Here is an 18,302-nt window from a genome sequence, read left to right on the forward strand (position 1 = left end):
CCTTCCCATGCTCGCTGCTGCTCTACTGCCCCCTGCTGGCCTTCCATGGTCCCTACCGCCCCCTACTGCCCCCTGCTGGCCTTCCATGGTCCCTACCGCCCCCTACTGCCCCCTGCTGGCCTTCCATGGTCCCTACTGCCCCCTACTGCCCCCTGCTGGCCTTCCATGGTCCCTACCGCCCCCTACTGTCCCCTACTGGCCTTTCATGGTCCCTACTGCCCCCTACTGGCCTTTCATGGCCCCTACCATCCCCTACTGGGGGGAGGGGTCGGGGAAGGGCCCTGGACACAGAAGGGTATGGGGAGAGGGGAGGAGGAGTTGGGGGACACTTCGGGGGGGGTGAGGGGGGGTGGGGGCGTGGTCGATGACATCAGCATCGGTCCCAGGAAATGGCCAATCCCAGCAGCCCGGCCAGGCCGGCCACGCCCAGGGCCACGCCCCCCACGATGGCGGCACCCAGGAGCCCATCTGGGGGTGACACGAAGCAGGGGGAGGGGGGACACAGAGAGAGAGAGAGGTCACAGGGGGGCACTGTGGAGCTCCAGGGGTTGCTATGGGGCTCTATGGAGCTCTATTGAGCTCTAGGGGGCGCTATGGGGCTCAATGGGGTGCTCTGGCTCTTTATAGGTCCCTCTGGGTCCCTCTGGTTCTCTATGTGGCCATATGGGTCCCTATGGCCTCCCATGGGTCCCTGTGGGTCCCTGTGGGTCTCGATGGGTCAGGAGAAGCTCTATGGATCCCTGTGGGTCCCTATGGGTCACTATGTGTCAAGGGTCCCTATGGGGCTCTGTGACTGCCTATGGGTCCTTATGGTTCCCTATGGCTCCCAATGGCTATCAATGGCTATCAATGGCTCCCCATGGCTATCAATGGCTCCTCATGGCTATCAATGGCTCCCCATGGCTATCAATGGCTCCTCATGGCTATCAATGGCTCCCTATGGCTCCCCATGGCTATCAATGGCTCCTCATGGCTATCAATGGCTCCCCATGGCTATCAATGGCTCCCCATGGCTTCGTATGGCTCTCAATGGGTCCCTGTGGGTATCAATGACTCCCCATGGGTCGCTATGGGTCAGGAGGGTCCCTGTGGGTCCCCGTGGGGCTCACCCCTCCTCATGAGCTCCTCAGGTGCCTCAGCCACACCCTGCCCTCCTGCCCCCCCCCTCCATGTACTCAGCTCAGCCCCAGGTGACCTCATCCAGAGCAGCTTTATTACAAGCCCCGCCCCCCCGTGGGGGTCTTTGGGCTTCTGATTGGTTGGCTGGGGACAGGGAAGGGTCAGCGGTGAGGGCTCCCTCTGGGGGCACCTCTGGGTACTGCTACAGGGCAGGGTCACCCTGGGACCTTCCATGGGGCAGAGCCAACCCTGGGACCATCTGGGGTCTATCTATGGGGCAGGGCCACCCCTGGGTCCTTCTGGAACCCTCTATGGGGCAGGGCCACCCCTGGGTTCTTCTTGGTCCATCTGTGGGTCAAGATCATCTGTGGGTCCATCATTATCATGGGTCAAATCCATCAAGAGGTCCACCCTGGGGTCATGTCCATCCATTGGTCCATCTTTCGATCAAGTCCATCAAGAAGTCAGTCTTGGAGTTCCATCCTTGGGTCAGGTCAGTCTTGGAGGTCCATCAAGAGGTCAGTCTTGGAGGTCCATCCTTGGGTCAGGTCAGTCTTGGAGGTCCATCAAGAGGTCAGTCTTGGAGGTCCATCCTTGGGTCAGGTCAGTCTTGGAGGTCCATCAAGAGGTCAGTCTTGGAGGTCCATCCTTGGGTCAGGTCAGCCTTGGAGGTCCATCAAGAGGTCAGTCTTGGAGGTCCATCCTTGGGTCAAGTCCATCAAGAGATCAATCTTGAAGGTCCATCCTTGGGTCAGGTCAATCTTGGAGGTCTACCAAGGGGTCAAGTCCATCAAAAGGTCAATCTTGGAGGTCCATTCTTGAGTCAGGTCAATCTTGGAGGTCCATCCTTGGGACAGGTCAATCTTGGAGGTCAGTCTTGGAGGTCCATTCTTGGGTCAAGTCCATCAAGAGCTCAATCTTGGAGGTCCATCCTTGGGACAGGTCAATCTTGGAGGTCCATTCTTGGGTCAAGTCCATCAAGAGCTCAATCTTGAAGGTCCATCCTTGGGTCAGGTCAATCTTGGAGGTCCACCAAGGGGTCAAGTCCATCAAGAGGTCAATCTTGGAGGTCCATCAAGTCTACCTTTGGGTCCCCTGCTGCTCCCCCCTCAGCACTGCCCCTGAGGATACCTCAGGCACCACTCGGCCGCGTTCTGGAACATCCTGAGCCAAGGGGCAACCCTCAGCCCCTCCGGAGATGCCGCCCGGGGCTCGGGCCAGGCCGGCGGCCACCAAGGCCACTGCCAGGAGAGGACTCCCCGCTCGGGGTGGGGCATGAGGGCCAAGTGTCGGCCGCAGGGCGAGCAGAGGGCGGCCACGCCGCCCGCGGAGCCGTTGGGGTTCAGGGGGTAGGAGGTGGTCGGAGCTCCTGCGTCGTCGGCGTAGCGCAGCGGCACCAGGGACCCCTCCAGGGCTGCCCCCAGCAAGGCAGGGTCCCGGAACTGGAACCGGCCTGGGGCGGAGCGGGAAGGAGTTGGGAAGGAGGGGGGGAGAGGAAAGGCAAGGAGGAGGGGGGGGGGGGCTGGAGGGGGAGTGGGGGGCAGCGTGGGGCCCAGTCCCCTCCCAGTGCCCTCTCACTTCCAAGGCCCTCAGTCCTCTCCCTCTCCTCCCATTCCCCTCCTGTCCCTCTCCCACTCCTCCCAGTCCCCTCCCATCCCCCTCCCACTCCTCCCAGTCCCCTCCCATCCCCCTCCCACTCCTCCCAGTCCCCTCTCACTTCCAAGGCACTCAGTCCTCCCCCTCTCCTCCCATTCCCCTCCCATCCCCCTCCCACTCCTCCCATTCCCCTCCCACTCCTCCCAGTCCCCTCCCAGTGCCCTCTCACTACCAAGGCCCTCAGTCCTCTCCCTCTCCTCCCAGTCCCCTCCCATCCCCCTCCCTCTCCTCCCATCCCCCTCCCTCTCCTCCCAGTGCCCCCCCAGTGCCCCCCCGGTGCCCACCTTCGCCGTGTGCCACCCAGACGCCGAGGCAGGATCCTTCCATGCCCCTCAGCATCAGGGCAGGCCCTGGCTCCACCCTGACGGCCACGAAGCGAGACTCGAAGCGCCCGGAGAGGTTGGGGCTCAGCACCACCGCGGGGGGGCCCCCAGGCTCTGCCCAGCCCCCCCAAGAGAAAAGTCAACCACAGACACGAGGACCCCCCCCAAAAGTGACATCCCCCCAGCCACAGCCCACCCAGGGAGCCCCCCAACCCTCCCCAACCAGAGACCCTTCAGGGACCCCCACTCAGTTGGTCCTAACCCAGGGATGCCCCCCAGGGACCCCTCCTCAGGGTGGTCCTAAACCAGGGACCCCACCACAGGTGACCCAACTCAACCCAACTCTACTCAACCCAACCCAACTCAACCCAACTCAATCCAACCCAACTCAACTCAACCCAACCCAACTCAACCCAACTCAATCCAACCCAACTCAACTCAACCCAACTCAACTCAGCCCAACCCAATCCAACTCAACCCAACCCTACCTAACTCAAGCCAGTCCAACCCAACTCAACTCTCCCAACCCAACTCAGCCCAATCCAACTCAACTCAACCCTGCCTAACTCAAGCCAGTCTAATCCAACTCTCCCAACCCATCTAAACCCAACTCAACTCAGCCCAACCCAATCCAACTCAACCCAACCCTAACTCAAGCCACTGCAACCCAACTCAACTCTCCCAACCCAATCCAACTCTACCCAACTTTACCTAACTCAGGCCAGTCCAACCCAACCTAACTCAGGCCAGTCCAACCCAACCCAACTCTCCCAATCCAACTCAACCCAACCTTACCTAACTCAAGCCAGTCCAACCCAACCTAACTCAGGCCAGTCCAACCCAACTCAACTCTCCCAACCCATCTAAACCCAACTCAACTCAGCCCAACCCAACTCAACCCAACCCAACCTTACCTAACTCAAGCCAGTTCAACCCAACCTAACTCAGGCCAGTCCAACCCAACTCAACTCTCCCAACTCATCTAAACCCAACTCAACTCAGCCCAACCCAACTCAACCCAACCTTACCTAACTCAGGCCAGTCCAACCCAACCTAACTCAGGCCAGTCCAACCCAACTCAACTCTCCCAATCCAATTCAACCCAACCTCACCTAACTCAAGCCAGTCCAACCCAACCTAACTCAGGCCAGTCCAACCCAACTCAACTCTCCCAACCCATCTAAACCCAACTCAACTCAGCCCAACCCAACTCAACCCAACCCAACCTCACCTAACTCAAGCCAGTTCAACCCAACCTAACTCAGGCCAGTCCAACCCAACTCAACTCTCCCAACTCATCTAAACCCAACTCAACTCAGCCCAACCCAACTCAACCCAACCTTACCTAACTCAAGCCAGTCCAACCCAACCTAACTCAAGCCAGTCCAACCCAACTCAGCTCTCCCAACCCAACTCAACCCAACTCAACTCAGCGCAACCCAACTCAACCCAACCCAACCTTACCTAACTCAGGCCAGTCCAACCCAACTCTCCCAACCCAACTCAACCCAACCCAACCTTACCTAACTCCAAGCCAGTCCAAACCAACCTAACTCAGGCCAGTCCAACCCAACTCAACTCTCCCAACCCATCTAAACCCAACTCAACTCAGCCCAACCCAACCCAACCCAACCTTACCTAACTCAAGCCAGTCCAACCCAACTCAACTCTCCCAACCCAACTCAACCCAACTCAATTCAGCACAACCCAACTCAACCCAACCCAACCTTACCTGACTCAGGGCAGTCCAACCCAACCTAACTCAGGCCAGTCCAATCCAACTCAACTCTCTGAACCCATCTAAACCCAACTCAACTCTCCCAACCCAACTCAACCCAACTCAACTCAGCGCAACCCAACTCAACCCAACCCAACCTTACCTAACTCAAGCCAGTCCAACCCAACTCAACCCAACCCAACCCAACTCTCCCAACCCAAGCCCAGTGCCAGCCCCGCCCAGTACTCACCAGTTGGCTGCGGCCCCACCCAGCCCAGCAGCGCCATCAGCTGGCAGCCGTTGCAGACGCCCAGGCTGAAGGTGTCCGGACGCCGCCGGAACCTCTCCAGCAGAGCTCCAACCCTGGGGTGGAAGCGGACGGCAGCCGCCCAGCCTGGGGGGGACACCCCAAAACCAGAGGGGGGGCATCAAAAGGTGAGGGGACCCCAAAATGGAGACTCAAGTGAGGCCCTTCCCTCTCTCTCTCCCCCCCCCCCCTCCCCCTCCCCCCAAGATAGCAAAGTAGGAGAGATGCTGAATGGGGACCCCCACCCAGGACCCCTAAAATAGAGACCCCCCCCCAATGGGACACCACCACAGGACCCCTAAAATAGGAGGACCCCCAAATGGAGACCCCCCCCAGCACCCCAAAATAGGGACAGCCCCACCATGGGACCACACCATAGGACCTCTAAAACCAGGGGACTTCCCCAGGACCCCAAAATAGGAAGACCTTCCCCAATGGGGCCTCCCCACCAGCACCCCTAAAATAGGGACCCCCCTCCCCAGGACCCCAAAATAGGAAGACCTGGGTGGGGGAGGAGGTCCCCAGGTGGTCCTCACCCCTGGCTGAGCCCAGGACCCCAAGGAGACCCCAACCCATGGAGACCCCAACCATGGCCACCTCCAACCCACCATGAAGACCCCAACCCAAGGAGACCCCAACTCATGGAGACCCTCAAAGCCTTCTGAGGTGCTCCCAACCCCCCCTGAGATGTGGCCCTCAGGGGGTGGTGGTGGTGGAGGAGGTCCCTGGGAGGTCCTCACCCTTGGCTGAGCCCAGGACATCTCCGTAGCTGAAGCCACCAACGAAGACCAAACCTCTGAAGCCATCCAGGGTGGCAGAGCCAGAGCAGAGGTCCTCAGTGGTCAGGTCCCACACCTGCAGACATCTCAGAGGGGTTGGGTGGGGTTGGGGAGGTGGAGCTCTGAGGCCACCAGGAGATGTGGACATGGAGCTATGGGGGGGACCAGGAGGTGGGAGATGGAGCTTGGGGCCAGCAGGGGATGGGAGATGGAGCTTGGGGTCACCAGGAGATGGAGCTCTGGAGCTCTGGGACCTGCTGGAGGCGGTGGGAGGTGGCTGGAGGGGGTTGGAGGTGGCTGGGGAGGGATGGAGGTGGCTGCAGAAGGTTGGAGATGGCTGGGGAGGGCTGGAGGTGGCTGGAGAGGGCTGGAGAGGGCTGGGGAGGGCTGGAGGTGGCTGGGGAGGGCTGGAGAGGGCTGGAGGTGGCTGGGGAGGGCTGGAGGTGGCTGGAGAGGGCTGGAGGTGGCTGGGGAGGGATGGAGAGGGCTGGGGAGGGCTGGAGGTGGCTGGAGGTGGCTGGAGAGGGCTGGAGGTGGCTGGGGAGGGCTGGGGAGGGCTGGGGAGGGCTGAGGTCTCACCTGGCATCCTGCCATGCAGAAGGCTGAGGCCATCTCCCGGTCTCCGTTGCTGCCCTCCTCCCGCAGCACTGCCACCCGCGGCCCTGGCACCTCTGGGGGCAGCGGGGGGGACATCAACCTCCTCCTGCACCCTCCCCCCCTGCAGCAGCCAAGGCCTCCCCCACGGCCACCCAGGCCTCCAGAGAGCCTGCAGAGCTCCACCACCCCCGAGGCCTCCATGGCCACCAAGGCCCCCATGACCCTCAGGACCTCCAGTCCTCCAGCCCTCCACACGCCTCCAAGCTCCTCCGCCCCTCCAAGCTCCTCCATCTCCCCACACTCCTCCATCCCTCCAAGCTCCTCCACTCCTCCAAGCTCCTCCACCCCTCCAAGCTCCTCCATCCCTCCAAGCTCCTCCACCCCTCCACCCCTCCAAGCTCCTCCACCCCTCCAATCTCCTCCATCCCTCCAAGCTCCTCCACTCCTCCAAGCTCCTCCATCCTTCCACACTCCTCCACCCCTCCATAGTCCTCCACCCCTCCAAGCTCCTCCATCCCTCCAAGTCCCTCCACCACTCCAAGTCCCTCCACCCCTCCAAGCTCCTCCATCCCTCCAAGCTCCTCCACCCCTCCACCCCTCCAAGCTCCTCCATCCCTCCAACTCCTCCATCCCTCCAAGCTCCTCCACCCCTCCACCCCTCCAAGCTCCTCCATCCCTCCAAGCTCCTCCATTCCTCCAACTCCTCCATTCCTCCAACTCCTCCATCCCTCCAACTCCTCCATCCCTCCAAGCTCCTCCACCCCTCCACCCCTCCAAGCTCCTCCATCCCTCCAAGCTCCTCCATTCCTCCAACTCCTCCATCCCTCCAACTCCTCCATCCCTCCAAGCTCCTCCATTCCTCCAACTCCTCCATTCCTCCAACTCCTCCATCCCTCCAACTCCTCCATCCCTCCAAGCTCCTCCACTCCTCCAAGCTCCTCCATCTCCCCACACTCCTCCATCCCTCCAAGCTCCTCCACCCCTCCAAGCTCCTCCGCCCCTCCACCCCTCCAAGCTCCTCCATCCCTCCAAGCTCCTCCATCCCTCCAAGCTCCTCCATCCCTCCAAGTTCCTCCACCCCTTCAAGCTCCTCCACCCCTCCTAGCTCCTCCACCCCTCCAATCTCCATCCCTCCAAGCTCCTCCACTCCTCCAAGCTCCTCCACCCCTCCAATCTCCTCCATCCCTCCAAGCTCCTCCACTCCTCCAAGCTCCTCCATCCTTCCACACTCCTCCACCCCTCCATAGTCCTCCACCCCTCCAAGCTCCTCCATCCCTCCAAGTCCCTCCACCCCTCCAAGTCCCTCCACCCCTCCAAGCTCCTCCATCCCTCCAACTCCTCCATCCCTCCAAGCTCCTCCACCCCTCCACCCCTCCAAGCTCCTCCATCCCTCCAAGCTCCTCCATTCCTCCAACTCCTCCATTCCTCCAACTCCTCCATCCCTCCAACTCCTCCATCCCTCAAAGCTCCTCCACCCCTCCACCCCTCCAAGCTCCTCCATCCCTCCAAGCTCCTTCACCCCTCCAAACTCCTCCATTCCTCCAACTCCTCCATCCCTCCAACTCCTCCATCCCTCAAAGCTCCTCCACCCCTCCACCCCTCCAAGCTCCTCCATCCCTCCAAGCTCCTTCACCCCTCCAAGCTCCTCCATTCCTCCAACTCCTCCATCCCTCCAACTCCTCCACCCCTCCAAGTCCCTCCGCCCCTCCACCCCTCCAAGCTCCTCCATCCCTCCAACTCCTCCACCCCACCACCCCTCCAAGCTCCTCCACCCCTCCAACTCCTCCACCCCTCCAAGCTCCTCCATCTCCCCACACTCCTCCATACCTCCAAGCTCCTCCACCCCTCCAAGCTCCTCCGCCCCTCCACCCCTCCAAGCTCCTCCATCCCTCCAAGCTCCTCCACCCCTCCAAGCTCCTCCATCCCTCCAAGCTCCTCCATCCCTCCAAGCTCCTCCATCCCTCCAAGTTCCTCCACCCCTTCAAGCTCCTCCACCCCTCCAATCTCCATCCCTCCAAGCTCCTCCACTCCTCCAAGCTCCTCCATCCCTCCAAGCTCCTCCATCCCTCCAAGCTCCTCCACCCCTCCAAGCTCCTCCATCCCTCCAAGCTCCTCCACCCCTCCAATCTCCTCCATCCCTCCAAGCTCCTCCACTCCTCCAAGCTCCTCCATCCTTCCACACTCCTCCACCCCTCCATAGTCCTCCACCCCTCCAAGCTCCTCCACCCCTCCAAGTCCCTCCACCCCTCCAAGCTCCTCCATCCCTCCAACTCCTCCATCCCTCCAAGCTCCTCCATCCCTCCAAGCTCCTTCACCCCTCCAAACTCCTCCATTCCTCCAACTCCTCCATCCCTCCAACTCCTCCACCCCTCCACGTCCCTCCACCCCTCCACCCCTCCAAGCTCCTCCATCCCTCCAACTCCTCCACCCCACCACCCCTCCAAGCTCCTCCATCCCTCCAAGCTCCTCCACCCCTCCAATCTCCTCCATCCCTCCAAGCTCCTCCACTCCTCCAAGCTCCTCCATCCTTCCACACTCCTCCACCCCTCCATAGTCCTCCACCCCTCCAAGCTCCTCCATCCCTCCAACTCCTCCATCCCTCCAAGCTCCTCCACCCCTCCACCCCTCCAAGCTCCTCCATTCCTCCAACTCCTCCATCCCTCCAACTCCTCCACCCCTCCAAGTCCCTCCACCCCTCCACCCCTCCAAGCTCCTCCATCCCTCCAACTCCTCCACTCCACCACCCCTCCAAGCTCCTCCACCCCTCCAACTCCTCCACCCCTCCAAGCCCCTCCATCCCTCCACACTCCTCCACCTCCTCCCAGCTTCTCCAAGCCCTCCAAGGTGCCCCCCCGGTGCCCCCAGCCTGCTGCCCTCACCCAGGTGCCTGAGGAGCGGGGGTTCCTGGAGGTAGTCGAAGGTGAGGCTGAGGCTGGGCCCGCGGCGGCTGGGCAGCTCGGCCTCCTCCTGGGCCACGCAGCCCAGGGCTGTCTGCTGCCTCTCCAGCTGGAAGCTGGTGGCCTCCCAGGTGGCTCTCAGCTCGCCCACGGGGGCCAGCAGCACCTCCCTGCCCCGCACCGCCACCCGCACCTGCGGCCGGGGGGACGCCGGCAGTGGGCACCCAGCCCGGGCAGCGCCGCCGGGGGGGCGCCCGGTGCCCCCTGCTGGCCACCCAGTGCCCCCTGCTGGCCACCCAACGCCCCATGGTGGCCAGCCAACACCCCATGGTGGCCACCCAGGCCCCTTGGTGACCACCCAGGCCCCTTGGTGACCACCCCACACTCCCTGGTGGCCACCCTACACCCCCTGGAGACCACCCAACGCCCCCTGGTGGCCACCCACACCACTTGATGGCCACCCAATGCCCCCTGGTAGCCACCCACTGCCCACTGGTGGTCACCCAACACCCCATAGTGTCCACCCAATGCCCCTTGGTGCCCACTCCACACTCCCTGGTGGCTACCCAATGCCCCCTAGTGGCCATCCTACACCCCCTGGTGACCACCCAGTGCCCCATGGTGGCCACCCAATGCCCCCTGGTAGCCACCCACACCACTTGACGGCCACCCAGACCCCTTGGTGCCCACCCCACACTCCCTGGTGGCTACCCAATGCCCCCTAGTGGCCACCCTACACCCCCTGGTGACCACCCAACGCCCCTGGTGGCCACTCAACACCCCCTGGTAGCCACCCACACCACTTGACGGCCACCCAATGCCCCGTGGTGGCCACTCAATGCCCCCTGGTAGCCACCCACACCACTTGATGGCCACCCAATGCCCCCTGCTATCCACCCACTGCCCCCTGGTGGCCACCCTACACCCCCTGGAGACCACCCAACGCCCCCTGGTGGCCCAGGCCTGCCCCTGCTGTGCCCTCACCAGGGCCTGGGGGCCTTGGGGGCCGCTGTGGCCGATGGGGACGCAGGAGACCCCCAGCTGCTGGAAGCGGCGGCAGGTGGCCTCCGAGCTGGCCCTGGGCACCTCCAGCAGCAGCCCAGGCTCCTCCGAGAAGAGCAGGGCCAGGGCTACAGCAGGGAGGGGACACAGAGGGGACAGGCTGGGGACAAGGGGCAGACACCCTGGGGACACCTTGGGGACACCCTGGGGACACTGGAGATGGGAGCTGGGGGCCAGGAGCACCATGGGGACACCTTGGGGACACCCTGGGGACACCTTGAGGACACTGGAGATGGGAGCTGGGGGACAGGAGCACCATGGGGACACCTTGGGGACACCCTGGGGACACCTTGAGGACACTGGAGATGGGAGCTGGGGGACAGGAGCACCATGGGGACACCTTGGGGACACCTTCAGGACACCTTGGGGACACCCTGGGGACACCCTGGGGACACTGGAGACGGGAGCTGGGGGACAGGAGCTGGGGGAGGGCTGGGGGCGGGCTGGGGGCGGGCTGGGGGAGGGCTGGGGGAGGGGTGGGGAGGGCTGGGGGTGGCCTGGGGGCGGGCTGGGGGAGGCTGGGGGAGGGGTGGGGAGGGCTGGGGGAGGGCTGGGGGAGGCTGGGGGAGGCTGGGGGAGGCTGGGGGCGGGCTGGGGGTGGCCTGGGGGTGGAGTGGGGGCGGGCTGGGGGAGGGCTGGGGGCGGGCTGGGGCGGGCTGGGGTGGGCTGGGGGCAGGCTGGGGGCGGGCTGGGGGCAGGCTGGGGTGGGCTGGGGGCAGGCTGGGGGCGGGCTGGGGGCAGGCTGGGGGCGGGCTGGGGGCGGGCTGGGGTGGGCTGGGGGCGGGCTGGGGCGGGCTGGGGGCGGGCTGGGGGCGGGCTGGGGCTGGTTGGGGGAGGGCTGGGGGTGGCCTGGGGGCGGGCTGGGGGCGGGCTGGGGCGGGCTGGGGTGGGCTCAGGGTGGGCTGGGGCGGGCTGGGGCGGGCTGGGGGCAGGCTGGGGGCGGGCTGGGGGCGGGCTGGGGTGGGCTGGGGCGGGCTGGGGTGGGCTCAGGGTGGGCTGGGGGCAGCCTGGGGCGGGCTGGGGGCGCCCTGGGGGCTGGACTCACGGGAGGCGTCGCCGGGGCCCTGGTTGATGTCCACCTGCAGGCCGCAGTTGCCGGCGAAGGCCATCTCCAGCAGGCAGCCCAGCAGGCCGCCGTCGCTCACGTCGTGGCCTGCCGCCAGCACCCCCTCTGGGCACACCCAAGGGGGCGGCCAGCCGTCACCCAAGGGCTCCCAAGGGCACCCAGGGGCCACCGAAGGGCACCCGGGGGCACCCCAGGGGCAGCAAAGGGCACCCCAGGGGTACCAAAGATCACCCAAATGGCACCAAAGGGCACCCCAGGGGCAAAAAAGGGCACCCAAGGGCACCCCAGGGGCAGCAAAGGTCACCCCAGGGGTACCAAAGATCACCCAAATGGCACCAAAGGGCACCCCAGGGGCAGCAAAGGGCACCCAAAGGGCACCTGAGGTTACCCAAGAGCACCCCAGGGGCATCAAAGGTTACCCAAAGGGCACCAATGGGCACCCAAGGGCACCCCAAGGGCAGCAAAGGGCACCCAAAGGGCACCCGAGGTTACCCAAGGGCACCCCAGGGGCACCCAAAGGGCACCAAAGGTCACCCAAGGGCACCCCCAGGGCAGCAAAGGGCACCCAAAGGGCACCCAAAGGGCACCCAAAGGGCACCCGAGGTTACCCTAGGGCACCCCAGTGGCACCCAAAGGGCACCCAAGGGCACCCCAGGGGCACCAAAGGTCACCCAAGGACACCCAAGGGCACCCAAGGGCACCCCAGGGGCACCCAAAGGTGACCATTTCTAACCCCAAATCCCCCTTTTTCACCCCAAACTCCCTTTTTCTACCTCAAACCCCAACTTTTTCACCCCACCCCCCCATTTTTTACCCCAAACTCCCTTTCCTTCCCCCAAATCCCCATTTTTCACCCCAATTCCCCCTTTTTAATCCCAAATCCCTGGGTTTACCCCCAAATCCCCATCTTTTACCCAAAATCCCCATTTTCCACCCCAATTCCCCATTTTTCACCCCAACCCCCATTTTTAACCCCAACCCCCATTTTTTACCCCAAACCCTCCTTTTTAGCCCCAAATCCCCATTCTTAACCCCAAACTCCCTTTTTTAACCCCAAATCCCCATTTTTCACCCCAACCCCCATCTTTGACCCCAAATCCCCCTTTTTCACCCCAAATCCCCCTTTTTCACCCCAATTCCCCATTTTTAACCCAAAATCCCCCTTTTTAACCCCAATTCCCCATTTTTCACCCCAACCCCCCATCTTTCACCCCAATTCCCCATTTTTCACCCCAAATCCCCAATTTCCACCCCAGACTCCCCTTTTTTTCCCCCAAATCCCCTTCCCCCCCCAATCCCTCCCCCCCTGCCCCCAATCCCTTTTCCCACCCCAAGCCCCCCATTTTTTAGCCAAAATCCCCCTTTTTCACCCCAAATCCCTTCCCCCCAATCCCTTCCCCCCCAATTTTCCCCCTTTCCTCCTCCAAATCCCTTCCCCCCCTGCCCCCAATCCCTTTTCCCACCCCAAGCCCCCCATTTTTTAGCCAAAATCCCCTTTTTTCACCCCAAATCCCTTCCCCCCCAATCCCTTCCCCCCCAATCCCCTCCCCCCCCAATTTTCCCCCTTCCCCCCTCCATCCCTTCCCCCCCTGCCCCCAATCCCTTTTCTTACCCCAACCCCCCATCTTTTACCCCAAATCCCCCTTTTTCACCCCAAATCCCCTTTTTACCCCAAACCCCCCTTTTTCACCCCAATTCCCCATTTTTAACCCAAAATCCCCCTTTTTCACCCCAAATCCCCCTTTTTCACCCCAACCCCCCATCTTTTACCCCAGCTCCCCCTTTCTCCCCCCACATCTCTCCCCCCCCCGTCCCCCCTCACCTTTCAGCAGCTCCTGAGTCACCCCAAAGGCTGCTGCCAGCCCCTGGGGGGACTCCAGGTCCGGGCAGCAGTCCCCAAGCTGGGAGAAGACCTGGGCCAGGGCGGTGCCCCCCAGCCGATGCTTCCCTGGGCTCAGGTGCACCCACAGCAGGGCTCCTGGGGGACCCCAGGGGGCTCCCTCAGCACCCCCCAAAAACAACCACCCCAAAAGCCCCCAAATTCACCCCGAAACTCAGGGCACCCCCAAAAGAAAGGTCCCCACGGTGCCAGCTTCAGGCACCTCGCCCCCAACCTTGGGCACCCCAAAAACCCTCCTGAGGGACCCCAAAATCCATGCAGGGGCTCCGGGGGGACCCTAAAATCCCCTGGGGGTCTCAGCACCCCAAAACCTGACCCCAAAAGCCCCCAAATTCACCCCAAAACTGAGGGCACCCCAAAAGAAAGGCCCCCAAGGGGCCCCCAACCACACCCCAGACCCTTGGGCACCCCAAAAACCCTCCTGAGGGACCCCAAAATCCATGGAGGGGCTCTGGGGGGACCCCAAAATCCCAGGGGGGTCTCAGCACCCCAAAACCTGGCCCCAAAAGCCCCCAAATTCACCCCAAAATTGAGGGCACCCCAAAATATAAGGTCCCCAAGGTTCTAGGTCCCTCAAAACCTTTCGGGGGTTGGTTCTAGGTCTCTCCAGTGCCCCCAACTCTTTCCTGGGGTGGTTCCAAGTCCCTCATGAGAAGGTTCTAGACCCTCGAGGTCACCTCAAACCCTTCCTGAGCTGGTTCTAGGTCCCTCCAACAACCTCAAGGGCTGGTTCTAGGTCCCTCAAGTGACCCCAAAACCTTCCTGGGGTGGTTCTAGGTCCTTCATGGTTTGGATTTAGGTATTTGAGGTCACCTCAAACCCTTCCTGAGCTGGTTCTAGGTCCCCCCTACACCCCCAAGGGCTGGTTCTAGGTCCCTCAAGTGAACCCAAAACCTTCCCAAGCTGGTTCTAGGTCCCTCCAACAACCCCAACAGCCCCAAGGGCTGGTTCTAGGTCCCTCAAGTGACCTCAAACCCTTCCTGAGCTGGTTCTAGGTCTCTCCAACACCCCCAAACCTTTCAAGGTTTGGTTCTAGGTCCCTCAAACTCAAAGGCTTGGTTCTAGGTCCCTCAAAACCCTTCTGGGGTTGGTTCTAGGTCCTCCCTGAGCAGGTTCTGGGTGCCCAAGGTCCCTCCCAGCCCTGCCAGGGGCACCCCAGCAGCCACTGGGGGGCACTGACCTTGGCCCTGGGGACACTTGAGGTCAGGGGTGACAGTGGCAGTGATGTCCGGGCAGACGGCGTAGGCCGAGACCACGATGGTGCCTGGGGGGCAAGAGGGCACCCAAGGGGCACCCAAGGTCACCAAGGGGCACCCAAGGTCACCAAAGGTCACCAAGGGGTACCCAAGGTCACCAAAGGGGCCCCAGAGGCACCCAAGGGGCACCATGACCTCATGCTGCTGCTGATGCCACCACAACCCCTCCTGGTGCCACCCACAGCCTTCCTCCTCCTCCTCTGCTTTCTCTTCTCTCCTTTTCCTCCTTCCCTTCCTCTTTTTTTATCCTCCTCCTTCTCCTCCTCCTCCTTTTCCTTCTCCTCCCTTCTCCCTTCTCCTCCCCCCTTCTCCTCCTCCTTGTCCTCCTCCTCCTTTCCTCCTCCTTCTCCTTTTCCTTCTTCTCCTTTTCTCCTCCTCCTTGTCCTCCTCCTTGTCCTCCTCCTCCTTCTCCTTCTCCCTTCTCCTCCTTTCTCCCTTCTCCTCCTCCTCCTCCTCCTTCTCCCCTCTCCCTTCTCCTTCTCCCTTCTCCTCCTCCTCCTTCTCCCTTCTCCTTCTCCCTTCTCTTTCTCCTTCCTTCTCTCCTCCTCCTCCTTCTCCTCTTTCTCCTCCTTCTCCTTCTCCTTCTCCCTTCTTCCTTCTCCTTCTCCCTTCTCCTCCTCCTCCTTCTCCTTTTCCTTTTCCTTCTTTTCCTCCTTCTCCTCCTCCTTCTCCTCCTCCTCCTCCTTTTCCTTCTCCCTTCTCCCTTCTCCTCCTTCTCCTTTTCCTTTTCCTTCTTTTCCTCCTTCTCCTCCTCCTTCTCCTCCTCCTCCTCCTTCTCCTCCCTTCTCCCTTCTCCTCCCTTCTCCTCCTCCTTCTCTCCCTCTCCTCCTCCTTCTCCTCCTCCTCCTCCTCCTTCTCCCCTCTCCCTTCTCCTTCTCCCTTCTCCTCCTCCTCCTTCTCCCTTCTCCTTCTCCCTTCTCTTTCTCCTTCCTTCTCTCCTCCTCCTCCTTCTCCTCTTTCTCCTCCTTCTCCTTCTCCTTCTCCTTCTCCCTTCTTCCTTCTCCTTCTCCTTCTCCCTTCTCCTCCTCCTCCTTCTCCTTTTCCTTTTCCTTCTTTTCCTCCTTCTCCTCCTCCTTCTCCTCCTCCTCCTCCTTTTCCTTCTCCCTTCTCCTCCTTCTCCTTTTCCTTTTCCTTCTTTTCCTCCTTCTCCTCCTCCTTCTCCTCCTCCTCCTCCTTCTCCTCCCTTCTCCCTTCTCCTCCTCCTTCTGCTTCTCCTTTTCCTTCTTCTCCTCCTCCTTCTCCTCCTCCTCCTCCTTTTCTTTTTCCTTCTTTTCTCCTTCTCCTCCTCCTCCTTCTCCTTCTCCTTCTTCTCCTACTCCTTCTCCTTTCTCCTTCTCCCTTCCCCTTCTCCTTTTCCTTTTCCTTCTTCTCCTCCTCCTCCTTCTCCTTCTCCCTTCTCCCTTCCCCTTCTCCTTCTCCTCCTCCTCCTTCCCCTTCTTCTCCTCCTCCTCCTCCTCCTCCTCCTCCTCCTTCTCCTCCTCCTTCTCCTCCTCCTCCTCCTCCTTCTCCTCCTCCTTCTCCTCCTCTTCCTCCTCCTTCTCCTCCTCCTTCTCCTCCTCCTCCTCCTTCTTCTCCTCTTCCTTCTCCTCTTCCTTTTCCTTCTTCTTCTCTTTCTCTTCCTTCTCCCCATCTTTCTCCTCTTCTTCCTCCTTCTCCATCCTTCTCTTCTTCCTCCTCCTTCCCGTCCCTCTCCTCCTCCCCTTCCTCCTCCTCCTTCCTTCTCCTCCCCTTTCCTCCCACTCCCCCTCCCCGTCTGGCCCCTCCCCCTCCCCTTCGTCCTGCCCCCCTCCTCCCCCTCCTCCTCCTTCACCCACCTGGTGCCATGACAGTCTGGGTGCCCACCCTGGCTGTCATGCTGAGGGAGTCTTTGCCCCCATCGATGGCCACCCCCAGGGCCTTCATCAGCTCCACCAAGGCCTTGCAGGCCTGCAGCAGGGCCCCGCCCTCGGCCCCGCCCTTGGCTGCCCACATCCAATTGCCTGAGCACTTCACATCCTGCAGGGGGGGATGGGGGGGGGGGGGGAGGGGGGGTCAGTAGAGAGAGGGGGTTGGGGGCAATGGGAAGGTGGAGATGTGGGGGTGGGGGGGCTGGGGGTGCAGGGGGGCTGGGGGGGAGGGGATATTGGGGGGCAGGGGGCATTGGGGGGGAGGGGGTTGGGGGGAGTTGGGGGAGAGGGGGGCCATGGGGGGGGTTGGGACATTGGGAACATTAGGAGGGGTGGGGGGCATTGGGGGGTGGGGGGGGAAGGAGGGGTGAGGGGGGGAGAGGATATTGGGGGAGAGGGGGGCTTGGGGGCTGGAAGGGGCTGGGGGCCATGGGGAGGGCGGTTGGGGATACTGTGGGGTTGGGGGCAATGGGGGATGGGAAGGACGGGGGGGAGGGGATCTTGGGGGGGCATTGGGCAGTGGAGGGGCTGGGGGGGGAGAGGATATTAGGGGTGAGGGGAGGGGGGTCTTGGGGGCTAGAAGGGGTTTGGGGCCATGGGGGGGGGGGCGTGGATACTGGGGGTTGGGGGCAATGGAGGGGGGCCGGGGAGGGCGTGGGTTGGGGATACTGGGGCGTTGGAGGCAATGGGGGATGGGGAGGACAGGGGGGAAGGGGATCTTGGGGGGGCATTGGGGAGTGGAGGGGCTGGGGGGGCACTGGGGGGGGATTGGGGGGCTGGGAGCAAGGGGAGTGAGGGGAAGAGGAGATCTTGGGGGTGGGGGTGGGGCTAGGGGGCTTGGGAGGTGGAAGGGGGTGGGGGGGTTGTGGGGGTTGGGGACATGGGGGGCCATGAAGGGGGGGGGTTGGGGGCAATAGGGGCTGGGGGGGTAAGAGGGGGGGGTGTTGGGGGGGTAAAGGGGGTGGGGGCCATTGGGGGGGGGAGTTGGGGGTGTAGGGGGACGGGGGACGGGGGGGCCGCCCCTGACCTTGAGCTGAGTGATCCTGGCGAAGGCCAAGTTGGTGAGGGCCTCGGCCACAGCCAATCGGGCGCCGGCGGCGGGGTCCAGCAGCCCTTTGATTGGCTGCTCCCCCAGCGAGGTGGCCGCCCCCAGGGTGTCCCAGTGGGACAGGGCCACCACGGCCACGTCGGCCAGAGGGGTGTGCAGGGGTCCCACGCACTGCTGCTGCGCCACCAGCCCCGTCACTGAGCGGTCCACCTGCGGCACAGCGGCACAGCCCCGCGCTAGGAGCGCAGCCGGGGGGCCAGGAGCGCAGCCGGGGGGCTAGGAGGGCACCTGGGGGGCCAGGAGCGCAGCTGGGGGGCTAGGAGCGCAGCCGGGGGGCCAGGAGCGCAGCCGGGGGCTAGGAGGGCACCTGGGGGGCCAGGAGTGCAGCTGGGGGGCTAGGAGCGCACCTGGGGGGCCAGGAGCGCAGCTGGGGGGCTAGGAGGGCACCTGAGGGGCCAGGAGCGCAGCTGGGGGGCCAGGAGCACAGCCGGGGGGCTAGGAGGGCACCTGGGGGGCCAGGAGCGCAGCTGGGGGGCCAGGAGCGCAGCCGGGGGGCTAGGAGGGCACCTGGGGGGCCAGGAGCGCAGCTGGGGGGCCAGGAGCGCAGCCGGGGGGCCAGGAGGCCAAGGAGGGGACAAGGAGGTAACCCAGAGGACAAAGAGGTCACCCAGGGGGCAAGGAGGCCAAGG

The 18,302-nt window shown here is 63.0% G+C and overlaps 1 protein-coding gene across 1 annotated transcript in view; it reads right to left on the reverse strand.

Annotated features, from left to right (window-relative positions):
• Positions 1-2,199: 2,199 nt before the first annotated feature.
• PFAS (phosphoribosylformylglycinamidine synthase) overlaps positions 2,200-18,302 on the reverse strand; it is a 39,626-nt gene continuing 23,523 nt past the window's right edge. The window contains 12 exon segments of the mRNA XM_054173179.1: positions 2,200-2,572; positions 3,060-3,212; positions 5,066-5,209; positions 5,863-5,977; positions 6,481-6,598; positions 9,386-9,588; positions 10,380-10,542; positions 11,529-11,628; positions 13,346-13,501; positions 14,604-14,687; positions 16,494-16,674; positions 17,593-17,823. Coding sequence (XP_054029154.1) covers positions 2,229-2,572; positions 3,060-3,212; positions 5,066-5,209; positions 5,863-5,977; positions 6,481-6,598; positions 9,386-9,588; positions 10,380-10,542; positions 11,529-11,628; positions 13,346-13,501; positions 14,604-14,687; positions 16,494-16,674; positions 17,593-17,823 — 1,992 coding nt within the window. The 3' untranslated portion in view covers positions 2,200-2,228.

This window comes from Dryobates pubescens, chromosome 25 (assembly GCF_014839835.1).
Source record: "Dryobates pubescens isolate bDryPub1 chromosome 25, bDryPub1.pri, whole genome shotgun sequence".
Classification (NCBI taxonomy): Eukaryota; Metazoa; Chordata; class Aves; order Piciformes; family Picidae; genus Dryobates; species Dryobates pubescens.